This window comes from Otolemur garnettii, unplaced genomic scaffold (assembly GCF_000181295.1).
Source record: "Otolemur garnettii isolate 467f Iridium unplaced genomic scaffold, OtoGar3 scaffold00032, whole genome shotgun sequence".
Classification (NCBI taxonomy): Eukaryota; Metazoa; Chordata; class Mammalia; order Primates; family Galagidae; genus Otolemur; species Otolemur garnettii.
The window spans coordinates 12,341,521-12,360,379 of record NW_003852427.1 but is presented as its reverse complement, the minus strand read 5'-3'; the positions used below and the strand labels follow the sequence as shown (position 1 = coordinate 12,360,379).

Genomic DNA, 18,859 nt, shown 5'->3' with positions numbered 1-18,859 from the left:
TAAGACATTTCTTTCCAGAATTGCCAGGAACAGCAGACAATGCATATCTAGATTCTATAGGGCCTCATAACGATGCTAGCAGCTCAGCCTCAAGGTGGCATCACCTTTCCCAGTCTCACAAGTTTTCACAGCCTCAAGACCACTATGATGACAATGTCAGCTCACACAGGAGGAATGGTTATGCAAGAGAAAAAGGAAACATATTTCTCCATGACACATGGGAGGAAAGGAGAATAAAGGAAAAATTAATGTATGCCTCTTTTATGACATTTTTGTGAAGTAATATAAACCTTCAGAGTTCAGTCCAACACAACTCAGCTCAAGCACCAGTCTAGGCCTAACACAGAAATACTAATATATAATAATATAGTATTAACAAATATAAGTACTTCTCAGTACCTACTGTTTTTGCAAGAAACCATACAAATGCAAGAAGTATATGATCCATCCATGCCCTCAAGAAACTTACATAGTATAAATGCCTAAAATATTGATAAAAATTCAAGACAGCAGAAGAGAGTGAATTATTAGTTGCCAAATGCCAGGGAAATCCAGATGCTTTATGGAATTATGAGAGGCCATCTAAGGATGGCCCATCATAGAGCACTGGAGGCCCTTAAGGCAGTGCATCATTCATCACAGGCCTCTGGTCACTACACCAGGCCTATAGTACCACATAGGGAGGTGACTGGATCTAACCACTACATTAAGTTTCCTTGTCTTAGCTGAGCTGGAACATATTACTAATTGAATTTAGCTTTTTGCTCATGAGAGTCTTAAACCAGGTTTTATCCTAGATAGAATAAATATATAATCACATCATTTACGAAAGAGAACATTTACCTAGAGGTAGATTATAGTCTTTGTTGTTTCAAATGACATACATAGTAAAAAAAAGATTAATTTTTACATTCTCTTTCTTTAGGTCTAAATTACATTATTATGGGCCAAGTGGGTGAAGATGGGCAAGGCAAAATCATGCCAAACAGCTTTATCATGATGTTTAAGACCAAGAATCAGAAGCTCCTCGATGCCTTAAAAAAAAAGCAATGTTAACAGTGAACTGTATTAACTGAAGCTGTATTCTGTCATTGCCTTTGAAAGATCTATTTTCTCTCAATAGGAAAAAATACTTACAAAATTAAATATTCTGAAAGAGCATTCTGAAAGATTGGTTTACTCTTCACATGATGCAGGTGTGAGACCTCCAGTGTTGCTGATGGAAGTTCTGTGCCTGCACTGAGAGGAACAGAGATCTGATTGAAAACTTGCCTACTTAGTGTAGTAATAGGCAACTATATGTGTGAAGCATTGAAAGCTTGGAAGCAGTTTATTTATACATACCTGTAAAAGGGTATTATTGATTTGTGTGAAGACGTAAAAAAGAGATTTTATAAGTGCAATATTTATAGTGATATTTGTTTTACCTTTAAGCATTTTCTCTGAGGTGTTATATTCTTCTCTTGCATTTTTTAAATCAATGCTTAATAAAATATTTTTAAATGATTACATAGCAGCCACTAAACTTATTTTTACAGCTAGTGGGACACTATAAAAAAGAATATTGCCCTTTAACAATTAGAGTACTGATATTTATATATAAAGTTGTCTTTGTATCAATTTACACTTTGGTAAAAGAGTTAGTGTTCCAAGAATTTCAGGGGCTTAATGGATCCAATATTGTCAATAGACTACGATTCTGCTCCCTGTTAGAGCTAGACTGGGATCCCTTAGGGATCTAGTCCAAATGCTTTCATTCTGTAATTGAAACAAACTCAGGTATATTTAGTGACTTGCCCAGAGCACACATTTCCTAAGAGAAATCAAAATCAAGAATCCTAAATCTAAATCCAGTGCCCTCACTGCCCTTGTCTTTGAAAAATCTATTTTCACTCAGCAGTGGATAGACTGCAAAAGGACTCCCATTATTCACACACAGGGGTGCTTAAAATACACTTTGCAACTAGTGTGGTGACCAAGAAGTTGCCAGCCAGTTGGCTGTGGAAGAAGGGACAATTATTCTTATCCAAAGAATGTTGACTGAATGTTACAGATGAACAAAGACTTGGATCCCAAGGTCCCTTGTGGTAGAAGTTTTAGGAATAAGGGAAAATATTCTTTTGGGTAAAAGCAATTAATTCCCAGCCCTGAAGGTGACTAGACATTTAAAGGGTGGCAAAATAAAAGTTCCAAAAAAGAACTCCCCTGTTTTGGCAGCTAAGTAAAGGAAGTGACAATGAGGGACAGCTGGCAGGGTTGGAAATCATTCCTAAACACTCCCACCAGGATGCCCATTAGTACCAAGGAATTCTCCAGCTGAGGAAGTAGTTGAACTAGAGGACCCAACTGACTGGTGGTTGGCTTCACTGGCCAGCACCACCTTTTAGAAAGGGCCTCTCAGCCAGCTAGACTTACAGGCTAGGATGTTAACTATGGACTCCTAATTGATTCTAGCCTTCTCAAGACAAGTTAGTTCCTTTCCAGAATACATGTTATGGGACTTAGGAGTGATTATTAAAAATACTAGTATTTATTCTCTCTTAATAGAATCTTCTTATTGGTGCACTATAAGCAGGATGCTTATAGGTATCAGCTTCCTGCATTACCAGTAGAAAGACAGCTACAGATTTTCAAATAGGGACATGAGTCACAATGGGGTAAAACACAAGTGCTCTGAACTATTTATACCAACTGACATCTTTGACACAGTATTTAAACATGTTTAGAGGATTCATGATTAATGTATAGGTCTGGTTTGTCTTTTAATTCAGTATTATTCAAAACAAAGAGATAGGCTGAATGGTAAAGTTATTCTTTCTGGTGCAAAAACCATTCTTAAACTTTTTTCTTGTTCTTAAAATCATGTTGCTATGGTTTTAATCTGTTCCCCTAGCTCATTAATCCCCAATGCAACAGTATAAAGAGGTGGGACCTTTAAGAGGTGATTAGATCATGAGGGCCGATACTTCATACATGGGTTAATGCCATTATTATGGGAGTGGATTAGTTATAGCAGGAGGGGTTCCAGATAAGGATATATTTAGCCTCATCCCTCTCTCTCTTTATTGTGCACATACATACATGAGTATTCATGTGCTCTCCTCCCCTTACACCTTTTGCCAGGAGATGATGTCACAAGAAGGCCCTGGCCACAAGTAGGCCCCTCTACCTTGGACTTCTGCAGACTCCAAAATTGTAATAAAGAAATATATTTTCATTATGAATTACTCAGTCTCAAACACTGTGTTATAGCAGCACTTAACAGACTAAGACACATTTATTTTGACTAAACTGCAGTTTCCTTAGTTATAAATTGAGGGAATTAGATTCGATGATTTCTGGGATGCCATACTATTTTCTTTTAGGAGTTGTTTCTTTTTAAAATTTTATTTGTTTTTCAAGTGATAGTTGAATAGTTGATATTGTTTCATTTTTTTAAAGCGCTTATACTTGGGGAATTGACTACACATGAAGAATGAATAGATGACCATACTAATGTATCTCAAAACATTTCAAAATTATAATTAAGACTTTCTGATATATTTGGAACATTTACTTACTTGATTTTCATACTTTGAATTCAATTCTTATTAATAAAAATAAGAATCTTGAAAAGTTCTCAAGTCTTAAATTCTATTATATTACTTATTTGAAATTTAACCTTATAAATTTCTTGAAGAAATTTACCTTCTTTTTTTTCATGTAGGATAGTGCTGCCAGACTCCCATTATATTTTCTGTACTATTTAAATAACATAAACTAATGATAAAAGCCAGACTGACCTGGTCACTACTGCTGCCACTGCTGGGCCAAAGTGTGACAGGAGAGACCTGGGACCCCTCAGATAATACCACTGCCCTGCTATGGGCTGCTGTGAAACCAAAGCAAGAGCACACAGCACACCCCACAGCTTTTAGCCAGTCTGCTCATATGAGAGGCACCACACCCTCTCTGGTCACAAGCCCATAGCCAGTACCACTTCAGAGTCTAATGCTGGGCTGCACCTCACCCTTGAGCCAAACTCAGGCTGCTACTGCTGCTGCAGTTACCACCAGGCTGAGGAGGAAAAACAAAGACGGGGCATTCCCACACTTCCCTGGGACAACTCCCACTGTCCTGCTATAGGCTGCTATGGGACTGAGACATGAGCAGTCTGAACTCCCAACTGCTTTTTACCCAGGCTGCTCTACCTAAGAGGGTCTCCACCTTCTTAGAGACCCTCTACCTAAGTAGGCAGAGCCATGGTGGCAGAGCCATGGCTGGGATCATTCCAATAATTTAGCTACTGAAAGTTTGTGCCCACCCCTTAGATTGAGCTCAGGTGATGCAGCCACAGCCTTTGGCAGACCCAAGAGGAAAAGAGGAGACACTTCTATGCACCCCTAGGACAAATGTCACCACCCTGGTATGGGCTTCTGTGAGGTCGAGACATGGGTAGATAGCACTATGCAAAGCTGTTCTAGCTGAAAGGGGCCCCAACCTCCCTGGTGGCAGGCCCATAGCATAGCTGACACAGCCTACATCCAAGTATTCCACCAGTGGCCTGCAGACCACACACTGCCTTTGCATGGCACAGGCAGCATGTGAAGGCACCAGAGGACCTGAGCAAAAGTCTGCTGGCTTGAACCCATCCCCCCAGTGCTTGAGTACAGCACCCAAGTGCCCAGAAATTTCCTGGTTCAGTCCATCAATTTTAGACTCTGATCACTCCTATTGGGTCTGAGGTTGGGCTGATTCGACCTGCTGATATCATCATAGCTGACACCTACCTGCACCCACTACCAGTGGTCTAAGGGTTTGGCCCACCCAACTCACTGCAGCTACCAGTAATGCCAACACAGACCACTTGGATCCCAGTGTAGTGCTCTGCCACCACTACTGCCATCACCTAAATCACACCAGCTGTTCAGGGTCCTGAAAACACATCCTCCCCTCTGGCCCACCATTGTCACTAACAGCATCTGAGCAAGCCACCTGAAAGTTGGAAGAAGTAGCTCTCTAGGAGCCACTAATAATCATGCTAGCATAAACCAGACTGGGGTCTATGAATAGGGAGACACACTTAGCCCATCACTGAGGCTCAAAGACTGGCCAATTTGGGTATCCTAGTTCCCTGTTAAACATCACCATAGCCTCAACTAATAACCATACCCTAAGCCACTGAGGAAATCACAGATACCATTGACCCTATGGCCTGTCAAAGAAATTATACAGAGATCACAATACCAAAATCAAAGCCAAAGCACCCTACTCAACCAACAACATATGTACATCTTCAGGAAGATATCCTTCCCTATGAAAGCAACTTCAGAAAGTTGGCAGCATTCTGCAAAGCTGCTCCAGTGACTGTTACTGTTGTAGATACACAAACATAAAGGTAAGAACACAGGAAACAGGAAAAAGGAAGAAAATATGACATAAACAAAAGACCACAAAAATTGTTGCTGTTAAAAAGAAATCTTTGATATGCTACATAAAGAATTCAAAATATTGATTTTAAAGAAGTTCAATGAGATGTGATAAAAATCAGAAAACCAATGCAAAGAAAGCAGAAAATTAATACAGATTTGAATAAGAAATATACCAAGTAGATAGATATTTTAAAAAAACCAGAAATTCTGAAACTGAACAATTCACTAAAAGAAACACAAAATGTATTAGAACACTTCAATAATAGACTAGACCATGAAGAAACTTGAAGACAGGTCTTTTGAAATAATCCAATCAGTCAAAAACAAAGAGAAAAATAATTTAAAAAAATAAACAAAGCCTTTAAACACTTCTGGTACTACATGAAGTGACTGAATTTATGAATTAATAGTATTCCTGAAGGGGAAGAGAAATCAAAATGCTTAATCTATGTAAGGAAATAATTGGTGAAAACGTTCCAAGTCCAGAAAGAAAGTTAGATATCCACATACAGGATATACAGAAGACCCAATGATCCCCAGACAAATACACTGCAAAAATCACGTCATCACAGCATATTACAATCAGAGTGACTAAAGTCAAAGTGAAGGAATTTTAGAATCAGCATCCAGACACCTATGGAGGAAACCCCGTGGGACTGACAGTAGACTTCTTAGCAGAACCCTTATGGACCTGAAGAGAATGAGATGGCATTTTCAAACTGCTAAAAGAAGACAATTGTCAACTCAAAATTTTATACCCTGTTAGAATAAGCAGGAAAAATAAAGTCTATCTCAGACAAGCAAAAGTTTGGCACCAGCACACCAGCCTTACAAGAAATGCTAGGCTGGGACCAGTGGCTCATTCTGTAATCCTAGCATTCTGGGAGGATGAGGTGGGCAGATCTCTTAAGCTCATGAATTCAAAACCAGCCTGAGCCAAAGCGAGACCTTGTCTCTACTAAAAATAGAAAAACTGAAGCAAGAGGATCGCTTGAGCCCAAGAGTTGGAGGTTGCTGTGAGCTATGACACCATAGCACTCTACCAAGAGTAACAAAATGAGACTGTCTCAAGAACACAACAAGACAAAACAAAAACCTTAACCCAGACTCAAGTAGAAATAGAATACCTAAATACTCCTATAAGCATTAGAAAAAATTCAATCAGAATTTTAAAACCTTCCCTCATATAAAACTCCTGGCCTAGACAGTTTTACTTGTAAGGTCTACCAAACATTTAAGGGGTAAATATTGTCAATATAACAAACTGTTCCAGCATATAAAGAAGGAACACTCATCAATTATTTTTATGAGATTAATATAACCTTAACACCAAAATGTTAGTGAATGATAGGAGCTAGGGAAATCTCCAGTCTGATTTTATTTATGAACATCAATGCCAAAACTCTATAAACAAAATCCAGCAAACAAAAATAGATCATGATCAAGCTTGGTTTATCCCAGGAATGCATGGTTGATTTAACATTAGAAAATCAATGAACATACTTTATTACATGAATAGATCTGCAATGCTAACTAGGGAAGCTGAGGTACAACTAAACATTCAGACTCTTAAAGAGTACCACAGACATTTCTCAGTACCAGTATCTTCAGAAGGATATAGCACAGGGACCAGAGCTTAACAGCTGGCTAGTATCAGACTTTATTCTTCTGTAGGAGTCTTTGTGCCAAACTGGAAGAAATTTACACACTCATCCATTAGCTGTTTTCTCTGGCCTCCCTAGACAATGCCTCGGACGCAAGGAGAAAAGATTCATCTCAGATGAATGTAGACATCTCAGTTTAAAGATCATATCTCAGCAGAAGCCAGTATCTAACAACTCCATAAGCATAGCTTCTAGACTCCTCAGAGATGAGGCCAAGTTTTAAGAGTTACATACCCAAGAAAGCCCAAAGCTATGGCTCCTCAATCAGGTATTCATAATTCACCTCTAATTTCTACTGATCCATATGCAATTTACCAATTAGGACTCATTTTTACTATAACCAAGTTTGCCTAGCAAAACGGTTTATATACTGTATTATTAGTTTACCAGGTACCCTATACTAGAGTTAAACAAAGATCAAATTCTGTTAAGCCCTACTCACAACAGATTAAAAGCAGATAAATCCTAAGCAAACTATGAATAGAAAGGAATGTCCTTATGTTGACAAGAAAACCTGCAGCAAACTTCACACTATTGTGAAATACCGAAAGCATTTCCTTTAATTAAGATCAATGGTTAAGACAAGAATGGCTGAAATTATCATTTCTATTAGAAATTGTACTGAAGGATCTAGTAAGTGTGGTAAGGCAAGAAAATGAAATACATGACATTAAGTATTGGGAAGGAAGAAACAAGACTATTAAATACAAAGATAATGTGATTATCCAAATAAAAACTCCACGGTAATCTGCAGGTAAGTGAATTAAAATTAGAGAATTTCATATGTTTACCTCTTTAATGTACAAATAAGCATGAGCCTAAGGATAAAATACTGAATATTATTTTATCTTTCATAAGCAAGAGTCTTAAATTATGGATCCCACACACTAACAGCCTCTTTTTAACATAGGATCAATGGACATACAATTGTAGGGGTATACACAAATGTATAAATTGGGTGTTCCAACTGAGTAGCTCTGGGATATACATAAAAATTGGTACTGAGGGATTTTCAAGTTATTAATAAAAATTCTTATTTGTGGTGGAGCCCAGTGGGTAGGGTGCTGGCCACCAAGGCTGACAGGTTCAAACCCAGCCTGGGCCAACTAAAATCAACACTGACAACTGAAACAACAACAACAAAAATAGCAGGGTGCTGTGGCGGACGCCTGTGGTCCCAGCTACTTGGGAGGCTGAGGCAAGAGAATCGCTTATGCCCAAGAGTTTGAGGTTGCTGTGAGCTGTGACTCCACAGCACTCTACCAAGGGTGACATAGTGAGACTCTGTCTCAAAAAAAATTCTTATTTGTACTTTTTGTGTCATTTGCTTCTTCCTCTTGAAAACAAAGGCTGAGACAGGAGCCCATGAGTTTAAGGCTGAAGTAAGCCATGATAGCACCACTGTACTCCAGCTGAGCAACAGAACTATACTGTGTGTAAAAAAATATAATAATGATAAAGTGAAACAAAACACACAATAAAATGGGTTGTAAGTGGCTAAAATTTGATTCAATATAAATTTTAAACATTACATTTTCTTCAAGGTTGTGCTATAGCATTCTGATACTAAGATTAGGTTACATTTAAACAATGAAGTAGTTTTTAAATATAAAAACCTCTTAAGAAAATTTAGAAGCTTAGAGTAAGATTTCATACATCTGATTAATTCATCTTACAAACAAAAAAATTGATATTAACAGTAACATAATGCAATTAACAGCCTTCTAGATGAAGAAGAAAAAGACTTGGACTCCCATTCATAGTGTAGCATTAGAACTTTTTAGTTTCCTTATCTTAAAATGAGAAAGATTTAATTGGATCCTTTCTTAGGTCCCTTATAGTCTTATATTGTTTTTAGACCCTTGATTGGATCTAGAAATTAAGACAGAAATAAAATCAACCATTCTTATTCCACCCCTTTTGGTCCCTCCTCAGCTGGCTTGCTACTATCTAGGGACTAACTCCTGTTTTCCTATGCACATTTACTCCCTGCTGTCCATCCTCTCCCTTTAATTTAACTCTTGCTCATTTTGCTGGTCTCTGCTTGATGCTGGTTATAAAATTAAAATTCTTCAATAAACTAGTCATTTAAAAAAGAAGTGACTAGACATCTTAAGTTCTGTTCCCTAGGCAAGATGAAACTACAATGAGAAATTAATTAAAAAAAGCAAAGCTTTGAGATATATCTCAACTGATACAAACAATAAATTGATTTTAGATTCTTAAGTCAGTCATTACATAACCTTGGACAAACTACTTATAATGTAGTCTTCCTATCTATTAATTTGGCAGTTGAAGCAGTAATCTAAGTTTTCTTCCAAGCCAATTTAAGGAAATAGGATCTAGAACACACATTTGTTAGACAGTATCTAACTGGTTAGATGTCATTCCTAGAATATTTACACTAATAGATAATGGCTATATTTTCATTCAATAAATTTGTGCCATTTAACAGAACACTATACTTACTCTGAGGATATGGAAGAGAATAAAAGAACTGCTCCCTACTGTACTTAATCTAGTTTTACAGCTTTTAAAAATAAAGAAAAAACTCTTTAATTCCAGCTTCTTGGAGAAGCTGAGGCAGGAGGATTGCTTGAGATGAGGAGTTTGAGATTGTAGTCCTCTGTGATGGTATCTGTCAATAGCCATTGCACTTCAGCCTGGATAACACAGTGAGATCCCGTCTTTAAAAAGGGGGGGGGGAAAAGAAAAGAAGAGAAAGAAAACATCTGCATTAAAACAAATATTATAGGAAATATGGTGACTGTTTGCTATTTCCACTGAAATATAAAATGGGGAAATGAGTTAAAATATAAAGCTGAATTACTTCACAGAATTAAATTTTTCAGTGAATTACTATGGTGGCTTCTATAGCATCTGACCATTTTAAGTATCTTTCAATATGCAAAATACTGCCTAAATTGAAAGGTAGATTAAATAACCTTTCTAATGGGGGGGGAGAAAGAGAGAAAATATGAGAATGAATGAGAATATGAATCCTCCAGATTGCTGGTAACAGTATGAAGAAAATGGAGCTTGCTTGTCATTTATCTGATTGGCTAGGATGGTTATTTTTTTAAACATGCATTTACCTTCTACACAAATATGTTGCCTTGCTTCATGTATTACTATAATTTAATTGACATCAGAAATCATGCCTCCTAAAGATGATTTTTTTTTTTTTTGAGACAGTCTCACTATGTCACCCTTGGTAGAGTGGTGGGCTCTAAGCAATTCTCTTACCTCAGCGTCCCAAGTAGCTAGGACTACAGGCACCTACCACAACACCTGGCTATTTTTCTGTTGCAATTGTCATTGTTGCTTAGCTGGCCTGGGCTGGGTTCAAACCTGCCAGCCTCGATGTATGTGGCTGACTCTGTAACCACCGTGCTACGGGCGCTGAGCCTAAAGATGATTATTTTTAAAGCATGTAACTAGCACACACAGTTTTTCCTAATTTACGTGATATTTATTTCAATCTGGGGGTAGGCCCACAGGAGAAGAAAAACATGAAATTATCAGAGGAAGAGAAGCACTATAATGGGAAATTCTTTTAAGTAAATTTTCTAGAAACACAGCACGTTTGTGAATGGGGCAATGATGCCCGAAAGCTAATAAATTAACTTACAAATGAGAAACTCAAAACAGCCATTATACCTCATACTATTAATATTTTCTTTTTTAAAAAAATACTTTCTTAGTGTAATTATGACTAATTAGACCCAGTTGGTTTATTCTCTAAGGTCTATAACCTCAGTCTACTTAGTATTTTATAAATTTCTTTTCTTTGCTTGTCCAAAAGGTCTTTATTGGTGGGGGAGGGAGGCTGCAGAGCAGCACCAAGGAGGAGAGATAAGGGAAGAGAAAAGAGGAGAGACAAGATGGGAGAGAGATAAGGAGAGAGTGGGGAAGAGAAGAGAGAGAGAGAGCAGAGGAGAAAGGCGAGGAGAGGGGGAGAGGAAATTTATTTTCTGAGTAAAACAAAAATTTCAAATAGTCTAAGGAAAGAAAATTTCCTTTATCTACTTAAGAGGGGACACAAGTACTTATTAGTAACAAGATCAAGAACATTTCCAGCTTTATCATTTTTTAAAAATCATCAATCATTAGTAGTTAGTTATGTGTGTTCCTCAAATAATTAATAATAACAACCTCTAGTTGCTTTTAGGAAAAATATTAAGCTTTGAAATCTGAACACACAACTAAATGATCAAACACATTTGTCTTCATTGTGATAGCCTGGGAGGTAGAATTTCTTCTACTTTCTGTAGTTATTAAAATACATTTAATACTACTAGGCTGGGTACAGAGGCTCAGACCTATGATCCTGGCACTCTGGGAGACTGAGATGGGAGGATTGCTTGTGCTCAGGAGTTTGAGACTGGCCTAAGCAAGAGAGAGAACCCATCTCTACTTCTAAAAAAGAAGAAAATTAGAGCAGTGCCTGTGGCTCAGTGAGTAGGGTGCCGGCCCCACATACCGAAGGTGGTGGGTTCAAACCCAGCCCCGGCCAAACTGCAACAAAAAAATAGCTGGACATTGTGGCAGGCACCTGTAGTCCCAGCTACTCGGGAGGCTGAGGCAAGAGAACCACCTAAGCCCAGGAGTTGGAGGTTGCTGTGAGCTGTGATACCACAGCACTCTACTGAGTACATGCTACAGCACCTGGCTAATTTTCCTCTTTTTTTAAAAGCCAGCCAGGTGCCGTAGCATGTACCTGTAGTCCCAGCTACTTTGGAGGCTGAGATAGAAGGATTACTTGAGCCCATGAGTTTGAGGTTGCAGTGAGTATGAAGAAATAATTGCACTCTAGCCTGGGGAACAGAGTGAGACTTTTATCTCAAAAAAAATGCTATTAGATTTCCATGCTAAAATCTGCAAAACATTGCTAGGGGAAATTAAAGACCTAAATAAATGGAGATGTTGACAGACTCTACAACAATATTATTAACATGTCAGTTCTTCCCAAATTGGCCTCTAGATTCTACAGAATTGCAATCAAAATCCCAACAGGTGTTTCGTTGTTCAAAAATTGGTATGCAGATTCCAAAATTTTTATGAAAAATCAAAGAACTTAAATATCAAAAACAATTCTGAAAAGTAATACAAAGTTCTTCATGTTGGCACTTACTACTATAGATTACCCTAGTGTGTGTGTTAGTGATAGGCTACCAACTTGCATATTCAAGCTTTTTTCTTTTTTGAGACAGAGCTCACTATGTCACCCTCAGTAGAGTGCTGTGGCATCACAGCTCACAGCAACCTCAAACTCTTGGACTTAAGCGATTCTCCTGCCTCAGCCTCTCAAGTAGCTGAGGACTAAAAGCACCCACCATAATGTCCAGTTATTTTCTTTTTTTTGAGTCAGAGTCTCACTTTATTGCCCTCAGTAGTGTGCTGTGGCATCACAGCTCATAGCAACCTCCAACTCCTGGGCTTATGGCTTAGGCAACCTCCAACTCCCTCTTGCCTCAGCCTTCCGAGTAGCTGGGATACAGGCACCTGCCACAATGCCCAGATATTTTTTCGTTGCAGTTTGGCCGGGGACAGGTTCGAACCTGTCACCCTTGGTATATGGGGCTGGTGCCCTACCCACTGAGCCACAGGCTATTTTCTTGTTGCAGTTGTCATTGTTGCTTAGCTAGCAGGCTGGGCTTGAACCTGTCAGCTCTGGTGCATGTGGCTGGCACTGTAACCACTATGCTACGGGTGCCAAGCCCATTGTTTTCTTTTGGAGTAGTAATGAACTATAAAATCCCATTGTTATTTTCTTATTTCTTTAATACATTGTAGTATATTTTTGCCAGGTTTATTAAAGCATAATTTCCATACATTAAAATTTACTTTTTAAGTGTATAGTTTGCTAAGCTGTGCAGTCAATTCTGTCCTCCAACCAGACCCTGATAATCAATGATCTAATTTCATTTCTTCTAGTTTTGTCTTTTAGAATGTTATACAAATGGACTCATACAGTATACAGCCTTTTACGATGGCCTTCACTGACTTTTAAAATTTATTCATGTTACTGTATTTAATCAGTAGTTTGTTCCTGTAGTTGCTTTATGATGTGTCAAAATGTGTAGACCTAATTATGTTTCCCCATTATGCTCCCATGTATTATTTCAGTTACAAGTGACATTTTGTCTGGCATTTGGAGGTCAGAAGTAAAGCAGCAGCCATTTTGTTTCTTTTGCAGGCCCTCTGGTAGCTCACCATGCTGTAATTTACCTGCTGGCTCACTTTGTTGATGTGGAACAGCTGCCAGGCCTATAGTTGTGCCACTTTTTCTTGGTTCCTCCTTCAGCTTCTCTGATTCCCAAGCCAAGTATGTGGTTAGCAACATACTTAACGAAGGCAAGTGGCAAAAGGCAACACTTCTTCTGCAGGATACCACATCATAAGGTTAGAGACATGAGACTCAAGTCTGTCTTCATGGGTCCTAGCTCATCCTTGCTCTCTCCCACTTTATATCCATCTCTCCTTCTCACTGACCTACCTTGAGGACTTCCAGCTCCAGCATTAAATGCAAAAAAAACCCAGCCTCACAAAAACTGCTCATGAACTCCAACAATTATATAATGTCAAATCCCTATTTCTTTTTCACAATTTCACATAGAAGATCTGATCTTACTGCAAAGCAATCTCAAAATATGATTTTTTTTCTTTCCTTATTAAGTCAAGAACGTTCACCTTTTCACTTAAAAGAGGTACTTTACAGCTTCTCTTTGGAATATGTGAATTGCCACCATTACTACTCTTGTACTTTAGGCTATTGTAAAGTAAATAAGGTTTATTCTAACACAAGCCCTTTATACCTCAGGTCACTAAAACCAAAGAAAGTGAAACTGCAGATAAAGAAAGACTACCACACATCAACTTTTAAAAGTATAAGGTAATACAATGGACAGACTCTATGTCAACTGATAATCTAGTATCACATTTTATTCACCCTTTTTCTTACAATATGCCATCACTCAAAATTCACCTCATAAATAACTCATGCATACAGTAGATACTCTATAAATATTTTGATTTAATAATAGGTATTTTTTTGAATGACTAAAAATCCTGATGTAAAATCCCAATTGGGAAATTCATAATCCCATTGTAGACAAAATATATAACTTTACAATAAACATTTTTATAAGAATTTTCTCCAAAGAGGGAACACTTAAAATTTGGAAATTAAAAAATATAAAGTAAAAAGCAAGATGAAAATAATACTAATATATTTAGACAATGATCCCTGGATCGGTGGTACTTATAGACCAAGGGCTACCTGCACCCTGAGGCCTTAAGACCATCTGACATTCAGTTAAGAAGATAAGTATACTAATATCCTCTTAACTGGAAATGCTGCAAGAATATATAAGCAATAGACTGTGAAAAAATTTTAGCTACATCTCTTACGTGAACACAGAAAGAAATCCAAAAGCATATTTTAGTCTCCAATTTAAAAAGTCAATGATTTTCATCTTAAGCAGCAAGAAAGATCAACAAATAAACACGAAGTCACTTTTATAGAAGCTCTGTTCAATTCTGTGGAAAATATCTTAAGAAATAAGCTCAAGAACCTAAGTCTAAATATAGAACAAATCCTTGCAATTAAAGGGTCTTCTAATTTTTACAAAAACAAAATATGCTATGACTACACATGATAAAAAAAGTATTTTCTATTTTATAACTATAAACATTCACTCCAACTTGAAAAAATTATAGCACTATTATAAGGAAAACTTAAAAACAACCCAATGTCCAGAGAAATAGCTATGCAAACTTATAAATAAACTTCAATACACTATAGCTAAAAAGCTAAAAAATCCACTGATAACACTTTTTTAAAAACTATATAATTCCATAAAAATATAAATACATGGACTATGTCAATACATACAAATGCATATATAAAATATTAATGTTAAGTAAGATAACAAAATTAAAAACAAAGTGATTATAACCATGTAAAAGTAAATATATTACAATAAAAAAAAACTGAAGTGAATTTAAATTGATAATAACATAAATGGATTCAAATATTGATTAGGGTTTTTTCTTTGTTACTTTAAGATTATAACAAAATAAAAAGGAAAACAAGAGGCTATTATTTTAGATAAAATTATATCCTAAACAATAAATACTCAACTATATGTGAACTGCTAAAACAGAGAATTTTAAAAACCATGATGTCTAAATTTCAAGTGTATCCTATGGAAGGAGACCAGCCCCCATTTGCTGATCTTCATTTCACACAACCTTCCGGGCAATGTGTACATTTACAATTGTCCCTCTTAAACATAAAAGTAAAAAAATTTAAAATACTCTAGAAAAAGGAAAACCAGAGAGGGGCAACACAAGATGGTGGATCAGAAGGATCATTTAGCTCAGCTCTCCTAGAACAACTGGGGAAAAAGAGAGAACCCAGCCACACCTGGAGTGGGAACCTTACCCAGATTCATAGCTCAGGGAGCATATGGAGAAGGTGGTAAGCTGGATACAGCTTATGATTAGGAGTGGTGGAAATTTGATGAATTAGGCAAGTGACTGCCACCAGCTAGGATTGGGTGGCACCCCGGGGAAGGCTGACAACGGGAGGAAGCCTTTCCAGAGTTTTCAATTGTTAGGGGAAGCTATGCATGGAGTGGAAAGCTTGGAAGAATAGGCAGACTTGAATAGTATACAGCAACCAGATCTCAATACTGGTTGGAGTGGACTTGCCATGGATTTGGTGGCTGGTGAGGCAGTTAGGCTGAGGTCTAGGTGGCCAGTGGGGAAGCCATTGGAGGAGGTCATAAGAAGGTCTTAGCAGGGGCCTAAAGCACAGCCATCTTAATTCTGTCTGCCACGATCCAAACTCAACTCTTGGGACAGGCAGAGGGACTCCCATTCCCCATGGGAACTGGAATAAGGGGGCATTGTGAGATCTGCACCTAAAAAGGATTCTTCAGGTGAGCATTAAGATCCCAACCCAACAGGGCCTAAATGCTGAGGAAACAATCAGGCAATCACCAAAGGCAACTAAGTTTGGAATAAGGACCATAGAGGTTGCTGGCTGAGCTCTCTGTCTCCTAAAACAGCCACAGCACCATCTGGTGTCCCAGCAACACACTGTAACATATTGTCATCAAGAACAAGGACTTTCGTGTATTTGGCCACAAAGAAGAGTTTGGCTTGCTCAGGCTGAGGCCACTTCATGACCAAAGCTCTGAGACAAGGTAATTTGAAGCAAAGGAGACAGTGAGAAGGAAAAAGGTGGAGGTGAATAAGAAAAAAGAATACATGAGGAGGAACCAACAGAAAAATTCAGGCAACATGAAAGATCAAAAACAGAGGAACTCTCCCAAGGGACCATGAGGCAGCTATTGCAGAAGACTCCACCTATAAAGAATTAATAAACTTGACAGAAGGGGAATTTAAAATATGGATGATAAAGACAAAAGGAATGGATGAGAAAATGGAAAGACAGAACCAAAAGCCGGATGAGAGACATGCAGAATATAGAAAAGATATGGTGGAGGTTAAGGAAATCAAGGAGACAATCAGGGAATATAAAGAGATAGTAGAAAGTATCAAAATTAGACCAAGAAGAAGAAAGAACCTCAGAGCTAGAGGACAAAGTTTTCAAGTTAACCCAGGTAGTTAAAGAGGCAGAAAAGAAGAGAAAGAAAGCAGAACAGGTCCTTAGAGAACCACGAGACTCCATGAAGTGTTCAAACATCCAAATAATAGAGATTTCTGAAGGGGAAGAAGATGACAATGTCCCAAAGGAATGGAAGTCCTACTGGAGTCTATCATAAATAAAAACTTCCAAAGTTTTACTAAAGACCTTGACATAGTCCTTTCAGATGTATATCAAACACCAGGTCATCTCAACTCAAACAGAGCCTCTCTGAGACACATTGTCACAAACCTGTCCAAAGTCAAGATGAAAGAAAAATTCTGCAAGCAGCCAGGAGTAAGTGCCAACTGACCTAGAAGGAGAGCTATTAGGACGACAGCAGACTTTTCTTTTCTTTTTAGAGATAGAGTGTCATTTTGTCACACTCGGTAGAGTGCCATGGCGTTGCAGCTCACAGCAACCTCCAGGTCTTGGGCTTAGGCGATTCTCTTGCCTCAGCCTCCTGAGTAGCTGGGACTACAGGCTCCCACCACAATACCCAGTATTTTTGTTGCAATTTGGCCGGGACCAGGTTTGAATCTGCCACCAATGGTATAGTGGGCTGGTGCCCCACTCACTGAGCCATAGGCGCCTCCCGACAGCAGACTTTTCAACCAAAACCTTCCAAGCCAGAAAAGCATGGTTATCCACTTTCAACATTCTTAAACAAAACACATTTCAGCCCAGAATTCTGTATCCTAATAAACTAAGCTTCAAAATTGATGGAGAAATCAAATCTTTTGCGGATATACAAGCACTGAAGAAATTTACCACAAGAAGACCAGCTCTATAGGAAATACTTAGATCTATTCTCAACACGGACCATCACAGTGGACCACCAGCAAAGTAAACACCCAGAAGCTAAAGGTCAAAACTTAGCTTCTACAATGATGCAAAGGATAAAACTACACAACAGACTTTCACAAAATAAGATGAATAGAGCTCCACCACATTTATCAATTCTCTCAATAAATGCCAATGGACTAAATTTACCACTGAACAGACACAGACTGACTGGATAGAAAAGCATAAGCCATCCATATGCTGTCTCCAGGAGATACACCTAGCCTTGAAGGACAAATCAAGACTCAGGGTTAAAGGGATGGAAAACAGTATTTTAAGCAAATGGAAATCAGAAGGAGGGATTGCAGTATTATTTTCAGAGACAATCAGATTTAAAGCAACTGAAGTTAAGAAAGACAAAAATGGACACGTTATATTGGTCAAAGGAACAATACAACAAGAAGACATTTCAATTTTAAATATTTATGCACCCAACTTAAATACTCCTAGATTTATGAAACAGACCTTCGTGGGTCTGAGCAATCATATCCCATAATACAATAATAGTCAGGGACTTTATTAACACCACTCTGACAGAACTTGACAGATCCTCTAAACAGAAACTAAACAAAGACACACAGGACTTAAACGTGACCCTAGAACAAATGGGATTAATAGACATATAAGGAACACAGCATCCCAAAGCTAAAGAATATACATTTTTCTTGTCAGCCCATGGTATATAATCCAAGATTTCCAAAACTGACCACATCCTAGGATACAAATTAAACTCAGCAAAATTAAAAGAATAAAAATTATACCTTACAATTCTCAGACCACAAGGCAATAAAGGTGGAACTAAACTCCAACAAAAATGTTCATCCTGACACAAAGATTTCGAGATTAAACAACCTTATGCTGAATGATAGTTGGGTTCAGGATGAGATAAAAGCGGAAATTGTTAAATTCCTCAAAAACAATGAAGTTACAAGTTACCAAAATGTGGGATACAGCAAAAGCAGCCATAAGAGGGAAATTTATTGCTATAGATGCCTACATTCAAAAAACAGAAAGAGAGTGCATCAACAAAATCATGAACCATTTTATAGAATTGGAAAAAGAACAATCTAATCCCAAACCCAGCAAAAGAAAAGAAATAAGCAAAATTAAATCAGAGATTAATGAAATTGAAAATAAGAGAATCATTCAAAAACTTGTCAAAACAAAAAGTTGGTTTTCAAAAAAATAAGTAAGATCAATAAACCTTTGGCCAGATTAACTAGAAATAGAAAAGTAAAATCTCTAATTACCTCAACCAGAAACTATAAAGGAGAAATAACAGA

At 37.7% G+C, this 18,859-nt stretch overlaps 1 protein-coding gene across 1 annotated transcript in view; it reads left to right on the top strand.

The window, feature by feature from the left end:
* Positions 1-1,511, top strand: part of PCOLCE2 (procollagen C-endopeptidase enhancer 2) — a 64,464-nt gene extending 62,953 nt beyond the window's left edge. Inside the window, exon 9 of the mRNA XM_003789460.2 lies at positions 926-1,511. Coding sequence (XP_003789508.1) covers positions 926-1,056 — 131 coding nt within the window. The 3' untranslated portion in view covers positions 1,057-1,511. The remainder of the gene's footprint in view (positions 1-925) is intronic.
* Positions 1,512-18,859: the final 17,348 nt, after the last annotated feature.